The sequence below is a fragment of the Oryzias latipes genome, chromosome 7 (assembly GCF_002234675.1).
Source record: "Oryzias latipes chromosome 7, ASM223467v1".
NCBI classification, from domain to species: Eukaryota; Metazoa; Chordata; class Actinopteri; order Beloniformes; family Adrianichthyidae; genus Oryzias; species Oryzias latipes.
The window spans coordinates 12216442-12228861 of NC_019865.2; the positions used below are offsets into that span (position 1 = coordinate 12216442).

The 12420-nt window shown below is 38.3% G+C and overlaps 1 protein-coding gene across 2 annotated transcripts in view; it reads right to left on the reverse strand.

Annotated features, from left to right (window-relative positions):
- Positions 1-11118, reverse strand: part of LOC101171490 (rho guanine nucleotide exchange factor 25-like) — a 51976-nt gene extending 40858 nt beyond the window's left edge. Inside the window, exons 1-2 of one of the 2 annotated variants that reach the window (XM_011477085.3) lie at positions 10102-11118; positions 9235-9367 (exon numbers count right to left, since the gene is read on the reverse strand). In XM_011477085.3, the coding sequence (XP_011475387.2) occupies positions 9235-9367; positions 10102-10197 (229 nt within the window). In that variant the 5' untranslated portion in view covers positions 10198-11118. The remainder of the gene's footprint in view (positions 1-9234; positions 9368-10101) is intronic. The other variant, XM_023956594.1, reaches the window with a different exon arrangement.
- Between the last annotated feature and the right edge of the window lie 1302 nt (positions 11119-12420).

Consider the following 12420-nt stretch of genomic DNA (forward strand, 5'->3'; position numbering starts at 1 on the left):
ATGTGCATCACCACTACTGTCTAACCAAGAAGTTTGCAAGAAGCTGAAGAAGTGCAAATCTGTCAATATACTTCTTTGTGAGAGATGATAGGCCTCCTTGACAAAAGTATTGTTTCTTTTACAAAACTATAGTCACCCCCATACTCTGAGATCAGTATAATGAACAAGGCAGCAAATAGGATTTAGCTTTAAAACGTGTGGTGAGGGGGAGCATAAAAGCAGAATTGACCATTTTTTTAAGACACTAAAATGGAACATTGCAAAAGTGGACAGTTTTAAACACACTGTCTTTACTTTAAATACATCCACCCACATCCTGCAGTGCTTCCAACAAAACTTCAACAGGGAAAGCTAGGACTATGCCAGGGGTTTGTAGCTGAGAAATAAAGCGTCATTTTAGTGGAACATAAAGAAAGGTAAAGGTTTCAAGCAGAAGTGTAGTCACGCCAATTATTTTAAAACGGAGAAATAGGAGTTATGTCCATTAAAAGATTTTTTTGGTTCATTAATTATTAATTTTGAATGGACTTTTGTTGTGCCGTTAGAAGCAACATAAAATACACCAACTACCAGAAGAGATGTTAAAATAAAATAGTTTTTGTTAAATATATTCTGTAATTCTTGGTAGAGAAAGTAAAGGAAGGAAGAAAAAAAATCATTTAAAATTGGAAATCGAATTTGGTGTGAAAAACTGCTTTTATTTTCTTGGCCATTTTTTGGTTTTAACTTTAGATGTCATTTTCCAGTGTCTGTATTATCTACTGAAGTGTGGTGTGTGGTTGTGTAGCTCTGAATAGCGCTTTGAGCCACAATCTGCATGAAATTGCTAAAGAAAACATTGCTTGATTGATCGTAAAAAGACCTTGATTTCTGGTGTCATACGTGTGAAGAATTTCATTTGAATTGCTCCACATTTGAAAATGGTGCAGTGTGACTGATAACATCAAGAATGCATACGAAAACCATATCTCCATGCAAACTTTAACGGCAAAAACACCCTGCAGTCAATCAATATTTACATTATTGTTGTTTTTTTTTAGACGAGTCTGTTTACTTTTTATGTATAAAGTATCCAATCAGGCCGAGTTAAAAACTGAGTGACTTTAGGTAAACTGAACCTCTGCACTTATTTTCTGAGCAGCAATCAACAATTTAGAACTCCCTAAAGCCTCTAAGCTCATAACTCTATCCCTTTCACTTTCTAGTATGCAGCAAGTCAGTGCTCCCTTCAAAGGCTACAATCCGGATGCTCATAAATCATTACCTGATTGCTGCTTCAAACACATCACTTCACCCACTTAGGGTTGCTCTTTGGGGGCATCAGTAGAAACAAGAGATGGATCATTTTCTGCAGGAACTGAATTACTGTGCACACACAAGCAAGCTGTGGGGAGTTTCTGTGGTTGACAGGATTGTCCATGCAGCATTCATCTCTCCACAGGGACAGGGTGGTGGCAGTTTTGTGTCAGGGTGTCTCTGTCATCTTCAGGGCACATTACAAGCGCAGGAGCCTGCCTGCCTATCCAAATAGCGTCACAATCAGAGCAGAGGCAGAAGCACACTTGCAGTGCATGCTGACTCTGGGCTTTAATTCTTTTACAAACAAACAAAAAAAGCAAATTCCCTCCAGGTTTTACAAGTCCTGCTCAGGAAAAGCTTCGCTGCTGAACTTTAGTTGTTTCAACACATTTAAAACGCTTCCTCATAGCAAAAAGCATCCTCCTCTTGTCTTTCCTTTTAACTTCAGCCTTCCTTTCTTTGCTCATAATGGATGCTTTAAGTAGATGTAATTGAAGGGACAAACCACCGCAGGAATATTGAACAGCACTGTTGTCTCCATTTTGTCTGAGAACGACATGGCTGCCAAATGATGCAAAGAGAGTTGGAAACGGCAGAAATGACGAGAGCAAAGTGTTTTAAGGCAAACAAGGAAAAACAAAAACACTAAGGCAAACCTCACAGTGCAGAGCATTATAGATTTAGTGAATACTGCCTTTGCTGTCACTAAGAAACAAGCCTAAGCCTTGAGCTGAATTCAAAATTCATGAAGAGAAGAATGTGGGAGACACTTTTCATGTATTCTTCTTAAGACAATGAGGTTTAGGAGTTTTCTCCTAAAATATATGCACATTTGCTTGTTTTTAACTGTGTATGTGTGTATCAGCTCATGAGAAATGCAGCACTATAATAGAATGAAGCTTTTAGAGAGAAAATACAACACAACAAGTTTGTAACAGTAAACAAACCATTCTCCAACTTTTCTCACTCTTTAATTATATAATATTTTAGCCAAAGTAGTGAAAGAAACAATAATGTCCCTCTCTGATCATCTTTTGATATATTGTAGCGTACCCAGTGGTTTTTTCATTTTGATTATACTGTTATCAAAAAACCTGTGTCGTTTTCTAGGACATAGTTTCTGCAGATGTACATGGATCTACAGTACAGACCAAAAGTTTGGACACACTTTCTCATTCATTTGAATGAGAAGGTGGTAGATATATCAGAATGGAGCAGAGCAGGGAGCTTGTAGCCCGCCGACTGTAGCTTCTATGTCACTGCTACAGACTTTTCCCAACAGTATATTTTTGTCGGCCCCAGATTCAAAACAATTTGAATAAAGAAATACTCAGAAATTTAGTTTGAATCTAATTGTGTTCATATACAGTACAGACCAAAAGTTTGGACACCCTTTCTCATTCAAACACCAAAAACACAATTTTCATTGGAGTTGGCCTTTAAAAAAATGACAATAGCTTTGTTCTTTATTTCATATGGGGCATTTCAAAGAAAACTCAAACGTACACAGTGATCCTCACATTTAATGAAACTGAATCTGCAGAAAAACATGTTTATGTCAGTTCTATCATTTTAAGCATCTCACTATAATCATTTTACAGTCTAACTGGATAAATATGGTGGTCCTACAGCACACCTCTGGGCAGGAGTGATATCTTTTGTCACTCCTGTTTATTACTCATATATATTTTTATTAATTTCAACTATTTAAATCATTTTTTTACACCATCAAGTCTTAATATTGACTATAGGGTTTTCATGACTAGCTGCCTTTTTGCAGCATCCCTGAAACTCACCCTGAATCACTGTTCCAATAAGGAATGAAGCTGTTCGATAAATGAACAGAGAAATTAGCCCTGCAGACGTGCAGAGCTATGAATGTTAGGAGAAAAATGGCAAAAATGTTCCTTCTCTGGCTTGCAGTGTAGAGTGGGGGATGTGAGGTGAGGCTTGCATTAACACACATTCGTCTCTCTTCTTTTATCTCCCTCCTTCAGTCCTTCATTCCTTCCCTCTCCCACACACACACACAAACACACACGCACACCGAAGATGATTCATCTGCAGACGTAGGCTTGTGCAGATCAGTATGACTGAAGAAATCTACACATGTACATTAAAAATGGACAGGCTTATGTGGAGATTACCGTTAATAAATAACTGGATATGAGGTCCATGAGATTTTTAGGATCATTTTTAGCCTTTTTATAAAGATAAATATTATTTTCTTAACTTCTTTTGACTTAAAACACATAGAAATGCCATACAAGCAGTTGAGATTAACTTCTCTCTTATGTATGCAATCGTAAGCAAGAAAAGAGCTTGTGAGCTAAAAAAGGTGCAGTAAAACATAAGCCTTCCTTATTCACATTGTGTTCCCCAACCCCCCATTGACATTAGCCTTTCCTCACCCCAACAGCCAGCTGAAATCCTGCCAAAATATCCTCCCTTACATTTCATTTTCTTACCTCCCTGTCTCTTTTGCCTTCTTTTCCTTCATAGTTCCTCTCCCTCTCTGCTTATTTCTCCCTTCCCTTTTACCCTAAGCTGAGCGCCAAAAAGCCCAAGTGCCATTCTGACATTTTGAACAAGCCATCATATGGTGGAGTTTTTTCTTTTTCTTTTTTTGGATCAGGTCCCAGCAAAGAGAAAAAGTCATGGATCGACTTTTCAGTTCAACTCAGCTTTGCAGACAGCTCCACTTTTGGTTTGATAGTCTTAACCAGTGGTCCCCAACCCCCCGGGCCGTAAAACCGGTACCGGTCCGTGGGCCACTTAATACTGAAACGCAGACATAAAAAAATGCATGCACTAACCTCCATAGCATGAGTGTTTCTTCATTCAAATTGTGGTGAACCAGGAGCAGATGAAACAATTCTGTTGTAAAAAAGCTTGTCTTTGTGATGTAGAAGCTACTAGCCACAAGCTCCCTGAGAATTTTTCTCATGATGAAGGACATATTTATGGGAAGTTAAGCCTAAAATTACATTTCTGAGTATTTCTTTATTCAAATCATTGTGAATCAGGCCCAAACAAAATTATTCCATTGGAAAAAAACGGTGTGACGTAGAAGCTATGGCAAGCTTCCTGCTCTGCTCCATTCCAATGCATCCACTTGCAGACAAATGGATCCATGTTCGTCTTCATTTTCCTCATACAAGCAGTCATCTGGCTCAAAACGACATGGCTAGATTGCTCCAATATTGCTCACCATTTTTGTTGCATCGGTTAGGTTGGGGCTGAAAGCTAGTGGGAGAGAGTGTCAACAGATGGATGATGGGAAATGGTGACGGACTTACTCTGCACCAACAGTACCGCCCACAACTCAGAGGGGAATTTCCAAAACAATTCTGCCACTCTGCAGAAACTATGTTCTAGAAAACAGGTTTTTTTTTTGGGCTAAAAACTGCGTAATCCTAACTAACTAGGAACGCTTTAAAAATTGATCAAAAGATGATTGGTGTGGGAATTTAAAAGTGCATAAACATGCACTTTTATGATAACATGTTTTTCTAATATAAAACCACCACTTTTTAATTAAAACAAACTTTAAGGATTTTTTTTGTATTTCCTCTTTTTGACCCACAGCACCCCCCTTCATTTCCCTTTTAGACCAAACCAGGAGCCGTAGCCGGCTCTTGCATAACTCTTTGGGATAACTGCTGACTGTCTTCAGGGTTTAAATATTGTTTTAAACTTTAACATTTCATGCGTTACAAACATTAAACAGTTTAAGCAACACTGTAACAAGATCTTAAACTTTACCACATGCTAAAGTTGTGTACAACTTAAGTCTGCATAATAAAAAGAGGTAGGTTGTTATCTCTTAAATTTCTTAAATTTTCTTTTTAATCTAACTTTGTGCTAAAAATTGGTTGTGTATTTTTATGATGTAGGCTTGGCTGTCCTGCACTGACCTTCTGTAACTTTCTCTGCAAATAAAAAGGGATTTGCAGGTTTTTCCAAGATACAGCACTCTCATCTCTCATATGCACACTACCAGGAAAAAACTGCCCAAGAAGGACTTATGCTCTTTAATTATTTAAAGTGGCTAAACATCTGTCTTTGTTACAGAAATATTACAGGATAACCAGAAGGAGACATCTAGTAGCAGTTGATACATGTTCTATGTGAGTTGCCACCTGACTCTGGAGTTCCTTTGTGACTTTACAAAGGCTGAGTTTCACCTGATCGCTTTAACTGTCTTTGCTTCTCCAGTTCACTCTCACCTCTCATGTTGCATATATTCTTCCTGATTTCACATTCTCAGAAAAAGCACTTAAACCCCACTGAACACTTTGTCATCGGGAACAACAAACATAAATGTAGGAACGAGCTGCTGAGTGTCTGGAAGCTAAAGAACCTGATGTTTCCCCGGAGAGGCAGCAAAAACATGGCAGAGGGAGGAACAACTCTGGTTTATTCACCAAAAGGGAGCTGGATCTGTGAGCAGTGTTATTGGATTTTTTCAATGCTGTTGCATTTTGATTGACCCCAAAATGCCTAACAATTTTTTTTTAAATATACAGTAATGGATTGAGTTAGGTCATAACTAGGTCATATCAAATAGTGAAAGTCTCTTAAAATGATTTAATCCATAGGTCAAAAGTCAGATGAAGAATAAAATGTGTTTTATTCATGCGATCAGGAAAAGGAGGTTTGCAATTCTAAATAAAAGATAAGAAAAATACAACATTTTTGTTTAGGGTGAGCCGATAATCTTGACTTCTTATAAGCAAAAGCATCCCTACGTTGTTTGAACAAACCAACATGTCGACTGAAATTGTATATTATTCACAGGCAGTGCACTGAATAAAAAAAATATATTATCTATTTAGCATAACTAATAAGGGGGAGTGGCTGCCTCCCCAGATAAAGCAGAGTGTTATGTAATCCCACTTCCAGTGTCCTCAGAAATTCTCATTTCTCATTTAAAACAGACAAATCTTTTTGGATTTCTAACAAAGAAGACAGAAATGCTATACAGTCTGTGAGACAGGGATTTAGTACAACTGTAGTCTGAAAAAAGTAAGGTTTATGGAAAGTGAGGCCTTTCTGAACAAAGCATTTAATACGTATGATTTAGTCACAAATGAAATCTGTCTGATTTGATGCTGAGTGATTGTAGTTGAAATTAGGGACAGGTTAAGACGAGTAAAGTTATTCAAAAAAGTACAGAAAGTGGTCAATCAACAACTATCGGGTGTTTTTTTTCTATCTGATCAGTTACCCCACCCACCCCCAACAATCATAAAAATTCCATTTTAGAAAATCTGTGATCTGTAACCTTTACTCAAATAGCAACCACAGACATATATTTACAAATTTAGAAGATTCTTGGGAAACCATTTTTGTAATGTAAATATCTGCAAATAGTTGGCCATGCACCTGTGTGAAGTGAATTCTATCTAATCTTTTAGTCTTGCAACACAGAAGGAGGCAGCTTCAGGGTGATCTTTGTCCATTTAAGGTCATACGCACACAGATGAGTCCCTGGGTCTTTGGGATCTCCACTTCTCCTTGGAGGACAAGCACTTCCAGTCTCACACAAGCTCAATATAGACAAAACTTTTTTTAATGCATCTGATGTTCTGTTACCTAAATAGGTAAATAGTTGTATTATGAGCCTTTTTTAAATAGAAAACATAGAGAAAACTTCTTAAGAATGATTAATATGTTTATGGTCTAGTTTGCATAAATGGCTTGGTTTTTGTCTAGAGAAAATAGCAGCGTTATGAGGGAAACATGAATTAAATGATCCGAGTTTTAAGCACCACCTTCTATTGAAAAGAAGAAAATTAATCGCAGTAATGAGAGACAAAAAAAGAGCTAAAAGATGAAGACAAAATAAACAGAAGGTATTTGAAGAAGAATTTATGACCAGCTCAAATGGAAGTTGAGATTTACAAGAACTTTATTCCAGAACTCTAAAACCCCCAAAATACAGCAGTTAGTGTGTGTTGTTTGGGGACTCATTTGAGACTTACACACCCCACCGAGGAAAACACAAAGGCAAAAGAAAGAGAAGCAAGTGAGATTTCCTGATAAGAAGATGGAAAGATGAACAACAAATGCTTCGAGTAAGAAATTTTAGGGAAAAAATGAGAAGTGAATGGAAGCTGGCTCAGCACGGTGATTCCAAGAAAGCCACGGAAGCATCTTGTTTCTAACACAAAACAGATGTTTCTAAGTACACTGTCTCTCTGACAGAGCAGAAGTAAATCCTCTGCCCCCTCACATGGCTTTTATTTATATATTTGAAGCTTCGTTTTCTTGGTTGAAGATAAAAAAAACAACAAATAATTAAACTTAGCATTATCCTACATTACTGTATGTCACAGACATGAATTTATTTTTGCCTCTTTTTTTTAAATCCAGATAAGCCCTAAGCTCTTATTACTGTTTCTGCAACGTTAGCACCAACTGTAAATAAACCAAATAACAACTTTTGTCCAAAGCTATCGAAACATTTGGAAAACCTATTAGTTTCAGCAATACAAAAGGTTAATATTTGTGATAATAAAACAAGGCGCTAAACAAAAGGTTGTACAAAAATAACCATAAATATACATCAATGAGCTTTGAATCCAAATGACCCATCATTTTAATTTGAATTCCCTCATTTCCAGATTAAAGACGTTCAAAAAAATTGACTGGAATTAAGTTTAATCAGTTCAGTTCTATTAAAGCTTTTTCATTTCCTCCAAAATAGGCTCTACACAGCAGTACTATACAAAGAAGCTTATTGCTTATTCATTGATTTATTATTAATGCATTGCTGCACCTAATCTGGTCCAGGAAAAACACAATTTTTTTCCGGTTTGATGAGTCTCTTTGATTTTCCACATAATTTCTGATTAGAGGAAATTGGGAAATGCACAAATTAGGCTTACGGTGTCAGTGTGCACGATTGAAATTCATTTCAGTTGGCTAAATCTCTTTACCAGGCGAGTTTTTTCTAATTTTTCTAATTGTTTTAGATAGTTGTTGATTTATTTCTTCATTCACATACTGATTTTCCATGCTTTAAACTGCGTCCAAAATGATAATTTTAGGCTAAATTAACTTTAACAGCACACCTGATTTGAGTCAGAGACCATAACAGACCAGGGTCACTGACAGCTTCCCCTAGCCTCAGTCAAGCTTCTTCTGTACGCCATGTTCTGTTCTGAACAACAGTTAGTGGGAAAACCACATGGTGCACATCACTGAACCTCCCATATGCGCACTCCTGCACACACGCAGTCGCCTTAACCCAAACTCAGACGCCACAAAGCGTCTTTTGTTCCATTCCTCTCAAGGAATATGGCAACACACGCAAGTCTTCACCAGAAAAACGAGAATAAGTTCAGAGATAGGGCAGAAAGGGGTGCCGCTGAGCCAGCTTTTCTTGCCCCATCTGGAAAATATTGCTTGTGTATGAGTGTGCACACAAGAACTCTTTCTCTTACCCAGACACTTATGAATGCTGGTTTGCAGCAAACGTTATTTACTACCATCAGTGCTAATAGGGGATAAAGAGGGTGGAGTAGAGCCAAAAGTAAACGACAAACACCAAGGTGCCTCCAATTTAATACTTTCCCTGAAGTTATTATCGCTAAATGGTCACAATCAGATTTGGCAGATGGGACTCAGCCCTGTTTTGATCTTCACACGCCTAACATGCAAAAACAAGCGGAAATCAGAGTCTAGATGCTCAGGCTGCAGAAAAGTCTGACCCTCCCAACTCTTGATTCAATGCGCAGCAGTCTGCGGGTTGTGACCAAAAAATGCTGATTTAGGTTTTACAACACGAATGGTTGAAAGTTTTCTGACAAATAAAGGCATTTGTGTGCTGCTGCATCTCTCAGCTCTAACTGGTTGGGTAAGAGTGGATGTTTGGACAGCTTTAAGGTCACAAACTGTCCCAATCAGAGCCACTCTTTCTGGTATTACCTGTTTTTTCGCTTCCCTCTGGAGTGTCTTTGGCTAGTTGCTCCCACTCCAGGCCTTCTTGGTCCCACTGGTCTTGCACAGACCCCTTTTCCTCTTTGCTTGATGGGAGGTCTGCCTCCCCCTCCTCGGACAGCTACACACAGACACACCATTGTGAGCATTGGAGCCATATTTTCAAGGAGGAAGTAATCATAAGGTACAAAACACTTTGTGATCAAAGGACCACTAAATTCTATACCACTGGCTGTTTTTTTTCCCTCCAGTTTCCTGCATCTTTTTTCAACATTACACACTGAACAAGAATGATGAACAAATGTTAAAGCAGCAAGTTTATCTCAAAATTGATTTAATCTAATTTGCATCTCTATTTTGGACAGATACGTTTAAAGTGCACTAATCAAAAACTCCAAAGAAAAGCATTTCAAAGCCTTGTTCTTTTGAAGCAATTTACAAAACCAGATGGCCCATGATGTTTTTTTTCCATCGTTTATTTTAGTGGTGCCAGAGTTTGAAAGGTAGAAAAAAAATAAAGGTAAAAGGCGAAAAAGAGCAGATTTTGCAATACAGAACCAATGCATTAGACCTGCAAGACTTTGTTTTGGGTCAGATGGTTTAATCAGCACCACCCAACTTCCTGCTCTAGAAAAAAAAACATTCAAAATTCCTTAGGAATAGCAGAGTACAAAGCGATGCAAAACAAAAACGTAGTGTGAAATGATGCAGACGAGAGATACGATGAATGTTATGCTCTGCGAGCCTGAAAAATATCTCCATATGTGTTGATTCCACTTTGAGTTTGTGGTATTATAGTTTTGTACAAACAGAAAGTACATGCAGAGAATGATCCACAACAGAGCTACAACTCACCCACTGTTGACTGGGCATGGCCACAGATGTAAGCACATCAGCCATGGCTCCCAACATCTGGTCAGTGCGGCCCTGATTCTTCTGTAGAGCCTTCATCCTCCCCGACAGTCAAAGAAAACTCCTTTTTGCTGTTTCTAGCCTTTCAACTTTGACTCTCCTTCCACAATATGAGGCGGGCTGTTCTCTCCTGACACACAGGAAACGGCAACCACAGGAAAAATCAATCTGGGAAGAGGAGGGCTTGTGCCTGTCTGGATCTGTGGACGTGCACAGGAGCCCTTAGCACTTGCCTCTTTCAGTCAGCATAGGCAGGTGAGCATCCTCCACTTTGTGCTATCGCTAGAAGCTTCCCCTGGAAACGAATTTCCTTGGAGTCAGCACTCCTCTTACGTCGCACCATAAAAAAAAAAGGCAGTGAGGAAGTATTTATTTCTGCAGCTGGCGACCCTCTGTCTTCTCAGAGTGCTGACATTGAGTGTGGCGACCAAGTGCACCACTCTCCCTAAAATCCTCCCTTCTTGTTCTTCATTGGCTATATAGAATCACCACCCCTCCCCAAAAACCTCACCTCTTCCCATCAATCTTCGTCTTCTTTCTTTTCTTACTCTCTGCCTCCATAACCTGACTTTCTTCCAAGTCTCACAGAGACTCAGCCGTTCTTTATCTTCCGCCTTGAACTTTCTTGGAACTGTACCCTAAACACTCTCTTCATCTTTGCCCAAGTCTCAGGCATGGAGTGTGTGAACTCCTGAGGAGCAGGAGTCAGCCCCAAATAAGGCATGAACACACAGTCCATGGGGAGAGAGGGTGTCACCAAATTATCAAACATCAACCTCAGCTGTCTTTACTGCTGAAAACTCAATCATCCGAAAATAAAATTCTGATAGTTTCAGATTAATTTGCCATAAAAAATGAAAAATTGCATGACTGAGAGCTTGTGTGGCTTTCTCTGTGTCTGCGTGTCACAAATGTTTTCTTTTAATTTAAGAAGACTGCCCACATAAACTCAATTAATCTTAAAATTTTGACTCTGACGTGGCAAAACAGCTGCACGTCTTTTTAAAGTACTCAATTCCTGACAGACAAGAATGGGTGCGGGTTACTCTCATTAAAACAAAGAGGAAACATACAGACTATAAAGTTGCCCCCGTTTCATTTCTCCTTATCAATACTCATCCAAGGACTCAGCACAAACGTGGAGGAGAATTTTTTCCACAGGACTTCAGGGAAATTTAGTTTATAATAATTCATGAAAAGCAAAGTCTGGAAAACAGTTGAAAAAAGAACATAAATAACAACTGAGTAAAAACAAAACAAGGACTCTTAAATTGCACAGCCTTGTGTATAAACTTGCTCTCATTGTTTGAGTCTCTCAGGCCTCTGCGTTCTACAGGTCACTGCGCCGATGTATTCTTGCCTTTCTGTCCTGAAGCCAAACTAAATCACATTAAACTGTGATTTTAAAAATTTAGAATGAAAAAAAGTCACTTTTTTCCTTATTAAAAAGGTACACCTCTTATAGTGAAGGCACCTTGCATTCATTTTTGAGTCTTTCTGCTCCTGAATACGATCCTATAAACCAGAACTTTAATTTAATTCGAAAACATAAACATTTTGACACCTTACATTTTCTACTTGAAGAAAATTTGGGGGTAATGAGGACAATTCACTTTCTAATGTTCCTCTTTACAGTAAGTAGTTTAGCCACTTAATTAAATGTTTATTTTACAAATTAAGCCTGAAAATAAAATGTGGTTTGCAGAACAGGTATTTCAATTAATCTATTTTATCTAACTTTTTTGATGTATAATTGTGATTGTTTTATGCATTTCAAATAGTATTTGATTGTTTAAAGCATTTTCTTTTTTATTTTATTTTTTTAACTTGTCCTGTCGAACAGCTGGGCAAACAGATGAGAGCTGAAGGCCTCTTGTGTTGGATATATTTTATTTTAACAAAAGGGGTTATGAATCTTCTGAAAACTTAGAGGTGTGTCTGAATAAACCCCTTTTGTAATTGAGGCCAAACTTTATTTATTTTAGTCATATTTGAAAATCTTTTGTGTTGGACCGGACTGAAAAGGAAAGGAGAGAAGAAGAGAGAGGGCTGTTACAGAAGGGGGGATAGGAGGGTGATTATAGAAGGGGGGGGGGGGGGGGCATGAAGCAGCATAAAGCAACAAGTTGCTGGATGTTTTATCATAACAGTGAGGTTCAGATGTAATACAAGTCTATAAGGGGGGGGGGGGGGGGGGGGGCTGTCAACACACACACTCAAATGTTATAAATATACCTGTTGGCTCCAAAAATGTTCACATGT